The 20,267-nt window shown below is 36.5% G+C and overlaps 3 protein-coding genes and 1 pseudogene across 4 annotated transcripts; all 4 read left to right on the top strand.

Moving 5' to 3' along the window:
* The first annotated feature begins 3,131 nt into the window (after positions 1-3,131).
* LOC112696243 (chlorophyllase-1) lies at positions 3,132-7,260 on the top strand. Its single transcript, XM_025748893.2, has 2 exons — positions 3,132-3,419; positions 5,757-7,260. The coding sequence occupies exons 1-2, from the start codon at positions 3,207-3,209 to the stop codon at positions 6,444-6,446; spliced, it is 903 nt and encodes a 300-aa protein (XP_025604678.1). The 5' UTR covers positions 3,132-3,206; the 3' UTR covers positions 6,447-7,260.
* LOC140173428 (caffeoylshikimate esterase-like) lies at positions 4,613-5,433 on the top strand (annotated as a pseudogene).
* A 446-nt stretch (positions 7,261-7,706) lies between the features above and the next one.
* LOC140173429 (protein FAR-RED IMPAIRED RESPONSE 1-like) lies at positions 7,707-11,233 on the top strand. Of its 2 annotated transcripts, XM_072196806.1 has the most exons (6): positions 7,707-7,845; positions 7,951-8,031; positions 8,425-9,149; positions 9,303-9,706; positions 9,796-10,730; positions 10,816-11,233. In XM_072196806.1, the coding sequence occupies exons 3-6, from the start codon at positions 8,998-9,000 to the stop codon at positions 10,930-10,932; spliced, it is 1,608 nt and encodes a 535-aa protein (XP_072052907.1). In that variant the 5' UTR covers positions 7,707-7,845; positions 7,951-8,031; positions 8,425-8,997; the 3' UTR covers positions 10,933-11,233. The 2 variants fall into 2 exon arrangements, with proteins under 2 accessions (XP_072052907.1, XP_072052906.1); XM_072196805.1 differs by lacking the exon at positions 7,707-7,845 and having other exon boundaries at positions 7,904-8,031.
* Positions 11,234-19,315: 8,082 nt separating this feature from the next.
* On the top strand, positions 19,316-20,245 carry LOC140173620 (uncharacterized). Its single transcript, XM_072198114.1, has one exon. The coding sequence runs from the start codon at positions 19,316-19,318 to the stop codon at positions 20,243-20,245; it is 930 nt and encodes a 309-aa protein (XP_072054215.1).
* The last annotated feature ends 22 nt before the right edge of the window (positions 20,246-20,267 follow it).

Raw genomic sequence — 20,267 nt, forward strand, 5'->3', positions numbered from 1 at the left:
TTAGATTGAAAGATGGTTCTCTAAGTTATATTTCTGATGTTTTCTATGCTCTTGAACTTTATTACAATTTACTGAGTATGGGGCAATTATCTGAGAAGGGATATAAGATGATAACTTATCGTAGATATTGCACTGTATTTGACGACAATGGAAGGTTCATTGATAAAGCAAAGATGACTTCAAACAGAATGTTTCCGTTAAAAATTCAACATGTTAATCCCTCTTGCATGAGTTTTGTGATACTTGATGATAACTGGTTGTGGCATATGCAGTTTGGGCACTTTCATTTTTCTGGCCTAAAATACCTGTCAAGAAAAGGACTTGTTTCTGGTCTACCACGGATTCATATTCCTAATTGTGTTTGTGATATTTGTCAACTGAAAAAGAAGCACAGAGATCCATTCCCTACAGAAAAATCTTGGAGAGCTAGAAGATTACTTGAAATTGTGCATTCAGATCTCTATTCTGTAGAAGTTCCAAGTAATGGTGGTAGCAGGTACTTTATCATTTTTATTGATGATCTTAGTAGATATACATGGGTATACTTTCTGAAGCAAAAATCAGAAGCATGTGATGTCTTTAAGACATTCAAGGCGTTTGTTGAAAAACAAAGTGGCTGTAAAATCAAAATTCTCAGAACAGATAGAGAAATAGAATATCTTGCATGTTCAGAATACTTTAAGCAACACGGAATTCAACACCAACTAACAACTAGATACACTCCTCAACAAAATGGAGTTGTTGAAAAAAAGAATAGAACCATCATGGATATGGTCAGATGCATGCTCAAGTCAAAATAAATGCCTAAAAAGTTTTGGACAGAAGCAGTCGCAACAGCAGTTCATATTTTAAATAGGTGTCCAAAAAAGAGTGTTCGTGATAAAACTCCAGAGGAAGCTTGGAGTGAAAAGCGGCCTTCCATTCATCATTTCAGAGTCTTTGGGTGTATCGCTTATGCCCATGTACCAGATCAATTAAGAAAGAAGTTAAATGACAAAGGCGAGAAGTGTATCTTTGTTGGCTATAGAACAGACTCAAAAGCATATAAGTTGTACAATCCAGAAACAAAGAAAGTAATCATCAGCAGAGACGTGACATTTGACGAGAAAGCCATGTGGGACTGGGACACAAAGACAGAAAAGCATCCGATTGTAATTTCAAATACATGTGATGATGAAGAAGAAAGACAACCGGACACAACCGAACAACCAGAATCATCTAGAAGACCTCAAAGAGAGAGGAGATTACCTGCTAGATTAGCAGATTATGAAGTTGGCAATGACAACGATCCGTCCGATGAAGAAATCATAAATTTTGCTCTATTTTCAGATTGTGAGCCGTTGAACTTTGAAGAAGCCTTTAAAGACAACAATTGGAAGAAAGAAATGGATGAGAAGATTCATGCCATTGAGAAGAATGACACATGGGAGCTGACAGATTTACCAGCAGATAAGAAGCCAATTGGAGTAAAGTGGGTTTACAAGACTAAGTACAAACCTAGTGGTGAAGTTGATCATTTCAAAGCAAGATTAGTTGCAAAAGGATACAAACAAAAACCAGGTATCGACTACTTTGAAGTATTTGCTCCTGTTGCTAGATTAGACACTATTCATATGATTATTTCACGCTCGGCTCAAAATAAGTGGAAGATACATCAAATGGATGTTAAGTCTACATTTCTAAATGGCACTTTAGAAGAAGAAGTGTATGTTGAGCAACCTGTAGGATATGAAGTTCTTGGAAAAGAAGATAAAATTTATAAATTGAAGAAAGCTTTGTACGGGTTAAAGCAAGCACCAAGAGCATGGTACAAGAAGATTGATTCTTATAGCATTGAGAATGGTTTTAGAAGATGTCCATTTGAGCATACTCTTTATATCAAGTTCGTTGAAAATGGAGATATCTTGATCGTGTGTCTTTATGTTGATGATTTGATCTTTACTGGGAACAATTTAAAGATAATTGCAGAATTCAAGGAGGCTATGATAAAGCACTTTGAAATGACGGATATGGGCTTGATGTCTTACTTTCTTGGCATTGAAGTGGTTCAAAGAAATGATGGAATTTTCATTTCTCAAAAGAAATATGCAAATGATATTTTGAAGAAATTTCAGATGGAGCATTCAAAGCCAGTTTCTACTCCAATCGAAGAGAAGTTCAAATCGTTGAGAGAAGATAAAGGAAGAACGGTAAATCCTACATATTACAAAAGCTTGATTGGAAGTCTAAGGTACTTGACTGTGACTAGACCAGATATTGTGTTTGGAGTTGGTTTGCTTAGCAGATTTATGGAGGAGTCTTGTACTAACCATTTGCAAGCTTGATTCAAGGGAGGCAATGTTAGAAAATTAAATCAAGAGGTATGCAAGTAACAAAAGTTTAAAAAAGTCAAAGGCAAAATTCAATTTGAATTCAAAGTGGTTACAAGTTCATGGTTCATCACCAAGATTCTACAAACTTCTTCTGCTATCTATCAACTTGCATGGATTAGAATTTTCATGAAACATGATTAAAGAATTGAAGAAGCAAAGTTTGAGTTGAATACAATAATCATCAATTGGCTAGATATTGCTAGAAGCTAACATATTAGAAGCTTGAAGATTTTTGAAGAACATTCAAGAGAATAGTACAACTACAACATTCTACAACATTGAAAAAATTCAAAATCAAATTGAATTGAAATTAGAAGATTATAAAAACTACATGAATATAAGTTGAAAGATGATTCATAAAGCCAAATCATAAAATGGTGATCATTATAAAATTAATTTGTGATTTATAAATTATTATTTTAGTAGGAAGCATTGCTTATATAAAAGTACATATATTTTATGTATTGTATGTTCTATGTAATGAAAAAAGATATGATTATGTGAGATCTTTCTTTATTCAATTATTTCATTTATATTATTAGAGGAATATAATTAATTCGTAATTTGTAAAAGACTAATTTAATTAAAAAAATTTAAGGATGAATTTTAAAAATAATTTATCTTTTAAAAATTAATTTAATTATTAACCCAATAAAAAATTATTTCTTTTCCCCTAAAATATCTTAGGTAAATCATAACATATAAGACAAGATTATTGCAGCCACATATTTGACGATGAGTGCAAGTTGATTACACCATGCTTTGTTCCAAAGTAACAGCAATATATATGAGTTTGTCCCTCCTAATAATCTTATCCTTGTTGTTCTTGGTGTGATGGCCACAAATGTTTTCGAAGAAGGAAAAATCCATTGGCAGAATGTGAATGTTGATTCATCCCCAAAACCGTTGCTACTTTTATCTCCAACCGTACCAGGAACATACCCTGTGATATTGTTCTGTCATGGCTTCTGCCTTCGAAACACCTGCTACTCTAAGCTCCTAGGTCTCATTGCTTCACATGGTTTCATACTTGTTGCTCCTCAGCTGGTTCGTATATAAATATCTCTCTCTTGCTAAAATGTACGTGTTTATGTAGAGTTAATACTTAACTACTTAAGGTGGTTTTTGAATTTGCCTCGAATTTAATGTTGTTTTTAAACTTAAAATTGTCTCTTAACTTAACAATAGTCATTTTTAATATATTTTTCAGTGACAAAATAATGATATAATTAAAACTCCTCAAAATACCCTAAAGTACATTGTTTATATTTTATTTGGGCACCAAAATTTATCAGTATAGTGTGGCTTCTAGCGTGATCTCTATCTTCATTATTTTGTCACTTAAGTTGAAGGACAAATTTAAAATCGTTTTAAGTTTAGGGACGACATTGAGATTCAACTACAAATTTAAAGACCACTTTAAGTATTAACTTGTTTATGTATGATAATTTATCTATTTTTTTTATTAAATACTTAAAGTGTAGATTCATGTGCATTTATGTTCGTGTGAAGTTAATAACTAAAAATGATAAAATAATTTGACATATTTAATTAAATTAAAATATAATAATTTTTTATTATCAACTTCATATAAAGACAATCATATCTGAATTTTCACCAATACTTAATTGCATATCGTCACAAAAACATTGCTTCTAAAAGAACCTTTTATCAAGCTTAATTTTTGTTTTTTTAAATAAAACTACAATGCTTAAGTAGTTGTATACTTGTATACAAGCATTTCTGGTGTGCTTTATAAACAAATGATAAAGTGAAAGTTAAGAGAAATTACTAATTTGATGAAAGTTATATTTAGGAGAAAAATATCTTAATTATGAAAATTAGTCAGATTTCTTTCGGTGTGAGTTTCCTCTTAATTATTAAACTACAAAACAAGAAGAAAACAAAATAAAGACTAAAGATTATGGAATAAACTATTATTTTTATCCATGAAAATTAAAAACGCTGATATATCTACCTATATAAAAAGGAAATTATCATTTGTACCTATGAAATATGGGTTTCGAACAATAAAATTATCCAAACACTAAAAAATTACCTAAAATCTCTAAATTACCCTTATCTTCGCCACCACACCACCTCCTTCACCCAATCACCTTTCTAACCCTAATCCTCTTCACCCAGCTACCACCCCTCTTTTCCTTTCTAATCTCAAATTCCACCACCACTCCCTTCATCCACCACCACCCCTCAAGTTCTTCACTCAATGGTGACTCCCGCTACCCCCCGCAACCGTCACCGGAACTCTTGTCCTCGTTCACGGATTTACCGGCGAATCCAGCTAGTTCCTCCAGCTCACCGCCATCTACTTCGCCAAGGCCGGATTCGCCACCTACGCCATTGACTATCAGGGCCACGGCTTCTCTGACGGCCTCGTCGCCCACATCCCTGACATCAACCCTGTCATCGACGACTGCATCGCCTTCTTCGACGAATTCTGCTCTTGCTTCGATCCTTCTTTTCCTTCCTTCCGAATCTTTCGGCGGCGCAATCATGCTATTAATTACTCTCTGCCACCGCAACTCGCCGGAAAATGTCTCATCCGGGAAGCCGTGCAACGGTCTGATTCTTAACGGCGCCATGCGCAGGATCAGCAAGAAGTTCAAGCCACCGTGGCCATTGGAACATTTTCTTTCTATATCTGAGGCTATAATCTCTACGTGGCGGGTGGTTCCAAAGCGCGGATCGATCCCAGACATTTCCTTCAAAGTGGAGTGGAAGCGGAAGCTGGCGCTGGTGAGCCCGCGGAAGAAGGTGGCGCGTCCCCGAGCTTCGACGGCGCAGGAGCTGCTGCAGATATGCAAAGGGGTGGCGGTGGAATTTGAGATTAGAAAGGGAAAGAGGGGGTGGTGGCTGGATGTAGAGGGTTAGGGTTAGAAAGGTGATTGAGTGAAGGAGGTGGTGTGGTGGTGAAGATAAGGGTAATTTAGAGATTTTAGGTAATTTTTTAGTGTTTGAATAATTTTGTTGTGCGAAACCCATATTTCATGGGTACAAATGGTAATTTTCTTTTTTTATGAGTAGATATATTAGCGTTTTCAACTTTTGTGGGTAGAAATAATAATTTACTAAAAAAAATTCGTATATAAGAAAACTTCATGCTCTACTAATTCTTACAAAATTCTGAATTGTGATTCGTTATAAGTAAACACGTTATATTTCGTTGAAAAGTAATATAATGAGTTTTAGTTAGTTCATCTAAATTTCATTTTTTTCATTAATTTTATATAAGAATTATTAGAATATTATTTTATTATTTTATATTTTTTTAAAATTTTTAGAGAAGCTTGATATGTATTCTGATATTGAATTACACTTGTGAATTATTATTTTATTTTTTTTTGGTGTACACTTGTGAATTAGTTTTCAGCAGGCATACCTACGTTGGGGCCCAGCGAAGTAAAATGGGCTGGGAGTATTGTGGATTGGATAGCTGAGGGCCTTCAACCTTTGCTTCCTGAAAGCGTGGAAGCCCAATTGGATAGCCTGGTTCTAGCGGGCCATAGCAGAGGTGGAAAAACTGCTTTTGCCGTGGCACTTGGTTATGTCCAAACAAAGCTCAAGTTTTCAGTGCTCATAGGCATAGACCCTGTGGCAGGCCTAAGCAAATGCAAAATCTGTCAAACACTTCCTCATATCCTCACATATGAGCCCAGGTCCTTTAATTTGGGGATACCAGTTTTGGTGATTGGAACTGGGCTAGGCCCAGAGCCCAATAGCTTTACAATGATGGCATGTGCACCTGATGGTGTGAACCATGAGGAGTTCTACAGAGAGTGCAGGCCACCTTGTGCACATTTTGTTGCCAAAGAATATGGTCACATGGACATGTTGGATGATGATATTCCTGGGATCATTGATGGAGTGATATCAAAGTGTTTGTGTAAGAATGGTGTGCACCCCAGGGAGTTGATGAGGAAGACAGTGGCTGGATTGGTTGTTGCATTCTTGCGGGCCTATTTAAAGGCCCAGTTTGAGGATCTGGAAATTATTTTGAAGGATCCGGGTCTTGCTCCTACCAAGTTAGAGCAAGTTGAGTACGTTCCAGAGTGAGAAATTAAAAGATATATATATATATATATATATATATATATATATATATATATATATATATATATATATATATATATATATATATAATTGATCGGATGGTCAAGTCAGTCACATACAATAATCCATTGATCAGCCATAGATTTTTAAATAGAATTTAAATTTACGATAAATTAGTCATTGATCTGTTAAATTAAAAGATATTCTTTAAAAGATATTAAGAATGTGAGCTACTTAAATAAAGACGCTTAAAACGTCTTTTTTAAAGATATTTTTAAATAATTAAAATTTAATACATATAATTTATTAAACTATGTTATTTTTATTAAAATTAAATCAGATAAATTGATTTGGCCAAAAAATTGATGTTACACTTTGAATCGATCTAAATTAATATTTTTTTATTAAAAAGTTTACAATATCTCTATTTTAAAGAATGACTAAAATATTCTTATTAAGGTTAGAATTTAGAGTTTTTAAATTTAAAAAATATATATAATAAGAATATTTTAGTATTTTTTTATAATAAAATTATTGTAATCATTTTCTATAAAAAAGAATATTAATTTAGATCGATTTAAGGTTTAATTTACCAAATTTTTTGCTGAATTAATTTGTTAAATTTCATTTTGACAAAAATAATATAATTTAATCGATTATATATATTAAATTTTAATTAATAGAAAAATATCTTTAAAAAAATATATCTTAAATATCTTTATCAGAGTAGTCTTTATTATAGAATATATATATACAACGGATGTATCATATGAAAATGACATTTTTATATGAGAATGTGAGAATATGATTATAACCATTAGATTAGTTTCGATAAATGAGATTAAACATACATAATAAATAATATACAACTAATGCATTTAATATAATAATTGAATTCATGAGAGAGAATATCTATTTTAGTTATTATCTTTGATTTTTTTAAAATATACCTAATAAATAAATTAAAATTTACATAACTATAAAAATAACATAATTTAAAAAACGTAAAAGCAATAATTTTTTTAAAAAAATTGTGCCATAAATAATTCTGATATTTTTTATAAACATAATCGCCGCCTTTCATTTTTCATTTTTTTAATAATTAAGTAATATAGACCGGAGGACAAATTAAACATACACTATTATAATTACGGAAAAGCTTTGCATACAAGCCATTAGGGCTTGTATGCTTTACAAGTTTATTAAACAATAAATTTAAAATACGCGCTCCTCCACGTACGTTGATTACACGCGCTATATAATATCCCGCGTATATCTAACTTCCAAATTTAAAATATTTGTTTCCTTTTTCGTTTTCGTTATTTTGAGATTTGGTTGTTCTTCTTCTCGCGCGTCTTCCCTCATTCTTCTCCATCGATCTTTTCCTCTTCTTTTCTCACTGGTATGTTCTTCGTTTACGTTATCTTTTTCTCTCTCTGCAACTTGAGCTTCGTTTTCTCTTTTGATTTGTTGTTTTCTGAAATCAAAGTTTGAACTCGTTTTGAAGATAATGGATCCTTCAAGCTCAGATTGTGTGCTGAATCCAGGCAATGTGGATTATGAATTTGAATCTAACGAAGTTCCTGAGGTTTGATTTACAGTAATTTGTATAGCATTGTGTAGTTTAAAAATTGCTGAACATTGTTTAATTACCTGGAATTTATAGCAGACGCTCGGGTGTAGATCAATTCTTCTTTGGGTGTATTTTAGCTATAAGTGTGGGTGTATATACACTTTACTGATTTTTTGTTATTTTTAATTGAGTTGTTGTTGTTCAGGTGTATTTTATCAGACATGATTGGGTGTGTTTTTAGTTTTTGACATGGTGTATTCTGCAGCCTGTGTATTGACAGTTTATGGCTTTAAAGGTCATTCTGTAGTTGAGTTGTTTCGGTTCGGGTGTATCATATTAGACATGATTGGGTGTATTTATATCATATATATGGGTGTATTCACAGTTCTGACACGGTGTATTGTGCAGCCTCTCTCGGTTGTTGATGACGAGCTTGTTCCGAAGGTCGGAATGACCTTTACCACCCTTGAATATGCCGGAAAATTTTACAGGAACTACGCCAAGGCTGCAGGTTTCTCTACAAGAGTTCGGTGCACAAATAGGAAGGGAAACGAGATTAAGAATCAACTGATTACATGTAGCAGAGAGGGAAAATAGAAATCTAAAATATCTCCAACCGAGAAGACCAATCCGACAGCCGGTTTAAACTGTCCTGCAAGAATTTATATACACACATTGAAGGATGCCGGTTCTTGGATCATTTCAAAGGTTGTGCTGGATCATTCACACCCCTGCTGTCCAAGCAAAGCAGAGATGCTCAAACAGCACAGGGAACTAAGCATGTCCATTCGTCGTACGATAGAGAATAACGGGGAGGCCGGTATCAGACCAAGCAAAACCTACCAATCATTTGTTGCGGCTGCCGGGAGTCACCGCGAGTTAAATTTTATCGAAAAAGACGTGAGGAATTACATTACCAGGGAAGTGCGGAATGTTTCCGAACAAGAAGATGCAAAGGAATTCGAGTAATATTTCTTAAGAATGAAAGAGAAGAATCCGAATTTCTTTTTTGAGCTCGAACTCGAGGAGGATCAATTGATTAAGCTGGCTTTTTGGGCCGACGCAAGAAGCAGAGCCGCCTTTGTGTATTTCGGAGACATCATTTCATTCGACACCACCTACAATACAAACAGGTAACAAACTGTCCCTGCTTATGATGCTAAATTAATTTATTTTTATGAATCCGCAGCAGAGGTGTATATTGGCTGTGTCATTGGGTGTATTCGAAGCACTTGTTAGGGTGTACCTAATGATTTTGCATTCTGGACCATGGTAATTCGTTTCAGGTATAATTTGGTCTGTGGTTCTTTTGTCGGGGTGAATCACCACGGTCAGTCAACACTTCTCGGATGCTCTTTGATGAAGAACGAAGAAATTGAATCATTCAAATGGTTATTTCAATGCTGGCTTCGTTGCATGGGAGGAAACGCTCCGAAAGGGTATCTCACCGATCAGTGCGCATCAATGAAAAGGGCTTTAGAGGCCTGTATGCCAACAACAGTTCACCGCTGGTGTATTTGGCACATCATGAAGAAGATTCCAAGCAAATTAAACGGGTACAAGGGACATGCCGATATCGAACAACAAATGAGCCATGTTGTTTGGAACTCTCATAGCAAAGACTTATTCGATAGGAATTGGAACGATTTTCTGGTGAATTTTGGTCTTGCGGACAACAAGTGGCTTTCAGGTAATGTGTTTTTAAAATCTGCAGCAGAGGTGTAAATTGTACGATCTCTCGGGTGTATTTTACAGTGTGTGTTTGGGTGTATTATGCAGATCTGTACGAAGACCGTCACATATGGGTTCCTATCTATCTGGACCACCACTTTTGGGCAGGGATGAGAAGCACACAAAGGAGCGAGAGCATGCATTCATTTTTTAACAAGTACATCACCCGGAACAGCTCGCTCATTCAGTTCGTCAAACAGTACGATAATTGCCTCGGAAGCAGGGAGCAAGCAGAGAGAGAATCAGATGCTGCAGATTTTCATACGGTCATACCGTGTGCAACCAAATCCTCCATCGAAGCTCAGTTTCAAGATGCGTACACTCAGGCAAAGTTTAGGGAAGTCCAAGCCCAATTCAGAGGAAAGGCGAATTGCATCACCAGATTAAAGAATTCCGCTCTAGGCTATTCAGTATACGAAGTCGGAGAACAAGTTTCCAGCTCAATATTCGACAGGTTCGCGGTTACCTACGACTCAGTTGCAGCCGAGGTAAAATGCCAATGCTTATTATTCGAGTCGAGAGGGATACTGTGCCGTCACGCACTAAGCGTGTTAAGCTTCGAACAAGTAAGCCAAGTGTCCCCTAGATACATACTGGAACGATGGAGCAAGAAGGTAAAGAGGCAACACACACACATCAAGAGCAGCCACGACGAGCCACTAATGGAGCCAAGAAGCAAGAGGTTCGACCAATTGGTTTTTCGTTCGCAAAATATTTGCGAATTTGCCTCCGAATCGGAGGAGCTGACTGCAATTCTGCACCGTGCGTACGATAATGTCATGGCCGAGATGGAAGCATTAAAAGCCAAAAGGAAGGGGACATCTTCTTTATCCCACGAAGACGCCAACTTGGAATCCGTTAACGAGCTTCAAAGCCCGCCAAGGATTCGAACAAGAGGACGTCCAAAAAACAGGCTAGGTTCAAAGCTCGAGAAACAGATTGCAAATGCCACAAAGAAGAAGAAGACGAAAGTTTTAAGCGAGGTAAATGTAATGTTCTTTAAATTTGTGGCGATTGAGTTTATTTTTCTAGTTAATAGTTTAGCTAATGCGGGAATGTTATATTCAGATAAACCTGTTTGATGCTGCATCAGTGGCACATTCAAATTGCAGCCAATATCAGGGACAAGTTATAAATTATCAGCTCAGGGTACAAGCAGCAGGGGATAACTCTTTGGGTGTATAGTTATAAAGAGTATGGGTGTAAAAGCTCTGTTTCTTTTGGGTGTATTTTTGTTAATTGACAATTTACATATAGACACATATATAGATACATATAGAACAAAAGCTGTAAAAATTCACAGGTTATGGGCGTATATTTCAGTTGATGTTTTTCTTCATATTTTAGTACATGTAATTCATTCATTTTGAATACAGCACAGACAGTTGGGTGTATTTTTTATTCAACCTCGGGTGTATTATTAGACTTGCATTGGGTGTAACAGTTTATAATTTACGTTTATATATGCCTTTATTTTTTCTTCATATTTTACCACCTGTTATACAGCTTTTGAATACATCACAGGCAGTTTACCATCACAGATAGTTTAACTATCGGAAAAAATATACATCGAATAGAAGTTGTTGATAAATGGCAAATATTTACATCATTTGTTCAATTTACAAACTACCCAGCAGTTGGATTACCCAGTTTCTATATCAGCAGAATTAATCTGACAAAACGGACTCAATAATACAGAGGATGGCTTCGACAGCCTTATAGCACTACTCTCTCTAATTGCCCGATCTCTCTGTTTATTCATCTCACTGAATAGTATTCGGGAAGCATACTCCACTCTATAGTGGTCCACCTCCTCCTACAATTAAAAAGTATGTTATGTTTAAACAGAAATATTAATTCAGTAAAGTAATACAGAGTTATATAGTTCTAAAGACAGTTACCTGTGTCCAATTATCCCATTCATACTTCCCCTTTTTAATGTTTTCCGGCTCAATTAACTCAAGCCACTTCATTACATAGATAGCGCAGTCATAGCTGAAAACGAAGAAAATAAATTACAAATCTCATTTAGGAAAGTTTAAGGTTCAGAGTCACGAATCTATACCTTGTTTTTTGGCCTGAAATTTTAACATATGATGCTTTAATTTCCTTCTCCTTCTCGCATTTCTCGAGAGGTTTCCCGCCGGCATATGTTATCAATCTTGAAAATACATATCCCTTAAATACCAAAACAAATCAGTAATACACCCGAATGAATGGACAAGATACACCCAAATGAATATGGAATATACACCCAACTCAACCTTCAAAATAGACCTATCTATTAAAGTAAAGAAGACAGAGGCAACTTACAGTGAATTTATTAATGTCCTTTCTCTCATCGCTTGGAGCTTTTTTGTGTAGCGGGTCAAGTATTTGACATTTCCGCTTTCTTGTATTTATCAGCCATAACCACCAATGTCCCGAGTGGCAAACAGGAGCAAAAATCTGAAGGATTGCCACATTTCAACAGTCTGTTATTTTATTTGGCATATAAGTAAATAAGCGTACTAACAAATTTACGAAACAAAAACTTACATATGGATGCAAACTTAATTTTTTTCTATCTATGAAGTGAATGAAGCTCGGGTAGGCTTCCACCCTGAATTCTTTTTTCGTTTTCGGGGATATGAATTCCCCCCTTGGGTGATCCGAAAGCGCCATGCTCTGCAAGAATTGCAATACAAGAAATGAAAACATGAAAATACACAACTTACACCCAATCTAAGCTAAAAAATACACCCAAATCAATGCATAAAATACACCCAAAGTTTGTAGAAGTAACACTTACCACAATATCGGGGGGGAGACAGTATATTTGTTCCTGAAACCTCTTTTCATTTTTCTGGTTTAGGATGAGGCAGATGGCAGATACAATCTAGAAATCAATTTTAAATTAATAAACATTGCAGTTGACTTTGGTGTAAAAACATTAATGTTAGTCTAAAATTACCTGAGATTCTATATCACTTTTTGCCTGGAGGGATGCAAGGTGCGTTCTCATCAAAATGTATTCTCCTTGGCCAATCAGAGTGCATATCTCCTCATACTCGTCAGTATCGCCTTTTGCATCTTCCTTCGGTCTCGTCCCCAGATGTAGCACTTTTGTTTCATATCATCCAAAATTTGATTTATTCCCCCAGGAGTTTCCAACTTTGCAGAACTTTCTCCCCCAGTCTCCCTCTGAATTTGTGGACTTTCGTCTTTTCCCTTTGCCGCACTGCTTGCTAATTTTTGGACCAAACTGTCTAATTGTTCTAGCATAGTTGCAGTTTCTGAAGATTTTTCCCTTTCTGTCTCCTGCGTTGACGCCTCCTCCTGGCTTGAATCTGTTAATCCGAGGCTGAATGATGGCATCCCCGGATCTGTTTTAGGAACATAGCTTGCTGTCCTTGCCATCATCAACAGGGCAGCAGCGTCCTCTGCGTCTGGATGACTGCGTCATTATGTATAAGAATAAGAGTAAGAATAAGAATATACGGATGATAAGCAAAGATTGATTTTAGTCTAATGAACTTACATTTTTGTTGGAGCTAGGGGAAGCTTGGGTGTTGTTTCTTGACGTTGTTTGGGGGTTTCAGGAGTGCTGCACAGTTACACAAAATTAATCAGGAAGAATATATACCCAAACTGTTAGCAAATATACACCCAAACCCTAAATAAATATACACCCAATACTATTTTCTTACGTTTCTCTAGCCCCTTCAATCTGTAGCATAGGGGTTGGTTCGAAATCTGCGTCAGTGGTTGTTTGTTGGGATGCCGGCACAAAAAACTGGATCGGGACTCTAAACAAGAATAAAAATGAAAGGTTAACAACGTATTTGAAAATAATAAAGTTATAAGGTTGAAATATTCTTGAAAAACTCACATTGCAAGCGCTTCCGACGGCGTTTGTTCCCTAACAACCATCATATTCGAATCAGTCAGAGTCAACCTAAAATACACCCAAAGAAGATCAAAAAATACACCCGAACAATTCAAAAAGAAGACGGGCTTTGTTTTTTGAGAACTTACATACTTGCAATTTTTGCTTTTTTTTGCTGCCTTTTTTTTTGAATAAAATAATAAAGGGCTTTTTTTTCTAAAAAAAATATATACAGAATTAGAAGTAGAAGTTATTAGAAGAACAAAAGTAACGGTTATTTGAAAGAGAAATTACATGCTCTGAGACGGCTGGTTTACACTACTCTGTTCTGTGCGTCCTTGAGAGGAAGGATCATCACTTCCCAAGTTCACAGCCGGTAGTCTAAACAGATTTCATGTTATTCAAACGAAATATACATCCAACTTAGTAAACAAGATACACCCAACTTGATCCACAAAATACACCCAAATTGTTTCACAGAATACATCCAAATCATGATAATAAGATTTTATTAAATAATAAAGCTTCTTACGTTTCAGAGGACACATAGCGACCTTCTGTCGATCGCAGGTCAGCTTGGTTCTCCCTGCGAAACAAGATACAATTATTAGCAAACAAAAGACACCAAAATCTCAAATACACAGCCCAGCAAGACATACCCCTCTGCAGCAGATTTATCAACGTTTTCCCTTAGCCATTCATCGAGTTCGTCACTTGATATTTCATATCTCTCACTACATTCATAAAATAAGACGTTAACAAAAATAATTACGATGATAGACCGTAGTATAGCTTACGAGGTACTGTACCCGTCAAAGTATTGATCTTCTTCAGGAGGTGAATCCTCCACAACAACTTTTTTCTTTTTTTGTTGTGTTCTGGGTGGAAAAAAAACAGTACCAATCAGAAATAAAAAATTAATTTTATCACAGAATTTTATCCAAAGAATTGCTTACTTTTTTGGAGTTGTTTTTGTTTCTTTCTTTTTCTTCTCCTTCTCCGCAGGCGATGATTCTTCGCTCCTATAAGTGAATAATAGACACTTCAGTTAATACACGAAATCTTTATAACGAAGCCAAAAGAAAGGAGTATTAATTTCAGGATATTACTCATCACTTGGTTCAGATTCAGATTCTGTATCAGAATCTGACTCGTCTTGCCTCTGCTTTCTTTTTCTTGAGTCCATTCTGGAAGGCAAACAATTGTCATTTAGAACATACTAAAAATACACCCAAATGGATTCACGAGATACACCCAACTAAATATATAATATACACCCAACGCAGCAAACGAAACACACCCTGCTTAATAAGATACATACACCCAACGTGGACAAATAAAATACACCCAAACCGAAAAAGAAATTACACCCAAGTATGGTACTTACTTTTTCCCCTTTTTGCCGGGGTGTTTTCTTCCCGAATCCTCTGAGTCTTCTTGAGCCTCAGACTCAGAGGTAGAAGTGTCACTGTCAGTAGTTTCTGTCTCCGAAGACGATGTTGGGCTCGCCTTCCTTTTTTTTGTTTTTTTATTTCTTGTTTTTTTTTCTTTTTTTTTTCTTTTTTTCTCATTTTTTCTCTTGTCTCTGCCATCTTCACAATCCCCTGAAACATGAGATATTTTAGTTAGCACCTTTGGGTAAATAAAATACACCAACTTATTATGATTACTCACCAAAATTTCCTCTCTTTCTGCATTCATTCTTTCCACCAACTGCTCCTTAGTCCAGTTGGCAATCCATGGCTTTTGTGGTCTTTCAGCCCTGTTCTTGCCTTTGTTTTTTGAAAGATGAAAGTAGATTATCATCAGGGCGAAGAGGCAGCCATTGATTGCCTTCTTCTTCTTCTCTTGATAGTCTGTGATGCCCTTGACCATGAAGGTCAAAACATGCCCCCCCAGTTTCTTTCCGATATGCCGTCCATCTTAAAAATTAGGGCCAGGTGCACGGGCGATATTTTGTTTATCGTCGTTGGCAAAAGGAACGCCATCTGTATGTAGAGGATGAATATCCTCTTGAACATCAGGCGTTCCTCTTCGTTGCCAACGCCGATTTCCATCATTTCATCGGTAAGACTTTTGAGGGTCTTACCCTGAAATCTTCTATAAATTATTTTGTCATCATCAGAAAGTTTCTTATAGTCAACTTTCTCAGGAAATAGATCTCCTACAAAAAGGAAGACAAGAAAGCATCCAAGTCGGTTCAAATACACCCAACCATCAGGTTAATATACACCCAAGCAACAACTTAATATACACCTATAATTTTGAGCTAATTACCTGTTGCATTGATGCCAAGCACATCACCTATTTTTTTTGGGGTTATTTGGAAAGAACCATATCCTGTCTTCAGTCTGTTCTCCCCAAGTTTGAAGTTGTTTGCCAGCTCCCTTAAGAGTTGGTGATCCACCCTCAGTGGTGGGATGTGCATCAACCCACCGAATCCAAGATCCCTCACAATCGCCTTCTTCTCCTCAGTCATGTTTCTGAACTTATCATTCAGGAGATGTGTGGCACATTTAAGGTCTTTAGTTTGGTTTCTTGCTGCCATTTTCTCTGAAACTAAAAATACACCCAAAGATATCAGTAATATACACCCATATATATATGACTCAGATACACCCATTAATAACAATAAGATACACCCATTGATAACAGTAAGATACACCCATATATATGATTCAGATACACTCCAAAGATATCAACAAGATACACCCATTGATAACAGTAAGATACACCCATATATATGAGTCAGATACACCCAAAGATATCAACAAGATACACCCATTGATTACAGTGAGATACACCCATAGATATTATTCAGATACATCCATATAGATATCAGTCAGATATCACTCAACCATGCTTCAATATCAAGCCACATTACAAGGTTAAGCAGTTTACACCCCCGAATCTACGGAATAAACCCCCAAAAATCAACAAAAATAGCAGGAGAACTTAGAATAACAACGTAGAACGACGTAGAACTTAGAAGAACGACGTATAACTTAGAACAGTGTAACAAAGAAGCAAGAGTAATAGTAAACCCTAGAAGAATGACGTAGAAGAAAAGTAAAATATACAGTATTTTAATGGACTTACGTTGAGTATTGTTGGTTTGTTTTTTCTTCAGATTCTTCACAGAGAGTTTGATGGTGTTTTGATGCAGTTTTCGAACTATGATTTCTATATTTTGAACCTTGATTTTCGCTCGAAAATGGGAGGGTTTCGTTGTTTTGAAAGCGCCTTGAGAAATGGAAGAAGTGGAAGAAGTGGAAGAGTCTGCCATACGTAACCGTTCGAATGTTGAGCGCGTGATTTTGACGCGCCATGTTATCTCTCTTCATGCACGTGATTTCTATTTGGGTTGGGCCAACTTGTATGCTTGTAGGCTTGTTTGTGTAGCAGGCCCGTTATAATTATTATTGTTAGTTGTTTGTTTTGATAAGAAACAAATTAAACATACATTAATAACCATATTGAACAAAATGTTTAATTTAGAACTGGGATAATTCTCACCGTCGTTTTCTATTTCTTATTTTTTTAAATATTTGGGTGACATGTTCCACTCCTACTTATTTTTATTTATATAGAATAAATCACTAAAAGATACTATTAAATTATTTAATTATTGAAAAATATATTTAATAATTTATATCCATTCATAGCACTAAATAAACAAAAAAAAATTATAATAATTTATATAATATTTTCAAACATATAATTTTTCATAATATAATTTCTTCGAATATTATTTTAATATGATAGAAAAATAGTGAATCAATTTGATAATATAATTTTTTTAATGTAATATTTTTTTGAATTTTTTTAAAGATGACTATGATAAATTCTTTATATAATAATAATAATATATTTTTTATGTAAATAATATTACGTGAATAATAATAATTATTGATTCATATCCATAAAATTGGGCCGTTGTTATACCTCGAAAAGACCACGTCCAATAAACAGAACGTAGAATAATAGGTCAAATTCCAGGACGTTTATCTTCAGGATAAGAATCCGTCACTAAGCTCGGATATGAAGCTAAGAATCTCGGAACCACTAGCGTATCCTCTCATCTTAAATAGCGCTACACAGATAGCCACAACACATTCAGAATTCACTACACACAATAAGTATTATTTTAAGAACATTCTTCCTACACAGAAACTAACTTAAGCATCGGAGTCCTTTTTGTATGTACTCACCACTGCTCGGACGAGGCTCGTACTGGTGGCACTCTCCTCGGCAAGAAGAGTTAAACAAGTCTCCTTGAATCCGCCACCAACCTATATCTCGGCCCGAACCTTGGGCAGGAACATTTGACACCCACTGTGGGGTCGAAGGATTCAACTTTACCCCATCCCATTATTTTTAATCTATTATACCTGCCTTGTATCTCTTTTTTCTTCTTCACAGGACATGAAATATGATTGATCGCTCGGAGACTCAACAACATCCACGGACCAATGCCGATCTCATGGCCGCTAACGCCGCCCTCCTTGCGGAAAATCAGCGGATGACCGAACTGTTAGCAGCAATGCAGAATAATGGAGAACAGAAGGTAGATGGCAGAAGAACAAATGCTGATCAACACGAAGAGCATCAGTCAGAATCCAACGCAAAAATAGGAGAAATTTCCCCCGAAAACCGAAGATGACGAAAGAACCCGTTTTTCGAAGAAATAATGAGCTTCAAAATGTCAAAGAATTTTACACTCCCTATGACCTTAACACCGTACAAAGGGATCAGAGATCCTAAAGTCCATGTCATAAAATTTGAATCCATGATGTTCCTTAACAGTGACTCCGATCCCATCCTATGTCGATCTTTTCCAACCTTTTTAGATGGAGCTACCTTATTATGGTTTTCTAATTTGCCTGCAGAGTCCATAACCAGCTTTGATGAGTTCGCCAAGATGTTCATCAATCATTTCGCAGCATCCAAGATCTATGTAAGGGACTCGAACTACCTCAGCACAATCAAACAAGGCAGCACGAAAGCTTGAAAGACTACATCACACGCTTCACAACAGCAGCCATGGAGATCCCTGACCTTAACCCAGAAGTGCAGTTGCACGCTATCAAGAGTGGTCTCTGACCCAGAAAGTTCCAAGAAGCCATCGCCGTGGCAAAACTAAAGACATTGGAAGAATTCCGAGATAAATCCACCGGTCAAATCGAGATAGAAGAGTTGCGCGAAACTCGGAAAAATGAAAGACCATCAACCAGAAAGGAGGAGGACAGACCCTACAAGCCCCAAATCAAGGATCCTAAAAAACCTTCAAACTTGCACCAAAGTACGATCATACACCAAGTTCAATACCAAGAGGGAGGATATAATCAAAGAAATCCTCCATAACAAGCTAATAAAGCTGCCAAGCAGAGCAGGTACGTACCAAGATCAAAGGTATGTCGACAAAATGAAGCACTGCGCCTTTCACCAAAAGTTTGACCACACTACAGATGAATCTGTGGTAGCTAAAGACACGCTAGAAAGGCTGGCAAGACAAGGATTGCTTGACAAATACATCGGCAGACAAGTTCATAAAGATCCATCAACCTCAGGTGAGGTAGAACACCCGAAGACAAACGGTGAAAAATCTCAATGGCAGCGTAGTCAACCACCAAGGAAAGTCATCAATTATATTTCAGGAGGTTTCGCATGCGGTGGAGAAACAAGCTTGACTAGGAAAATATGTTACCGAACTATGTTAGAGTGCAATACAAGACACTCTCTGATGTACCTACACTAAGAATCCCTGACATAACATTCACAAGCAACGACTTTGACACTATAGCTCCTAACCTCGATGACCCTGTCGTCATCTTGGTAACAAATGGAGACCTCCTAATTCGGAAAGTCTTGTTAGACCAAGGAAGCAGCACCGACGTCATGTTTCTATCAACCTTCAAGAAGATGCAACTGAACAAAAAAGTGTTACAACTATCCTCTGGCAAACTAATCGGATTCTTAGGGGAAAGAATCCCCGTGACAGGTTACGTATGGGTGAGGACGACCTTAGTGGAGCCTCCTCACTCAAAAACTTTAGACATTCAATATTTAATTGTTGACTGCTTTAGTCCCTATAATATCATTCTGGAAAGACCATCTTTAAATGCTTTTGGGGCCATAGTCTCCACTATTCACTTGTGTGTTAAGTTTTGTTCAGAAAAAGGAACCATAGCAACAGTCCACTCGAACAGGAAAGAAGCAAGACAGTGCTACAACGCAGGTCTCAAAGTACAGCATGCACCGGTGAGGAGGGTAAACTCAATTTACAATGCTAGTGACATGCCAGATCTTTCCGAGTTAGACCCACGGATCGATCATGAACAAAGGCCCACACCGGCAGATGACTTAAGTAAGGTAACATTAACAGAAGACAAAAATAAATACACTAACATCGGATCCACTCTACCTGCAGGATATAGACAACAGGTAGCAGACCTACTCCGAGCCAATGCCGATTTGTTCGCATGGACCCCAGCCGACATGCCAGAGATACATCCCGAAGTCATGTGCCACAAACTGGCTTTGGACCCTAAAGCTCGGTCAGTCAAACAGAAGAAGAGACAGCTCGAACAAGAGAGAGCCGAAGCAGCAACAAAGGAAACACAAAACTGATAAGTGCACGTTTCATCAGAGA

Source organism: Arachis hypogaea, chromosome 6, assembly GCF_003086295.3.
Source record: "Arachis hypogaea cultivar Tifrunner chromosome 6, arahy.Tifrunner.gnm2.J5K5, whole genome shotgun sequence".
In the NCBI taxonomy this organism is placed as follows: domain Eukaryota; kingdom Viridiplantae; phylum Streptophyta; class Magnoliopsida; order Fabales; family Fabaceae; genus Arachis; species Arachis hypogaea.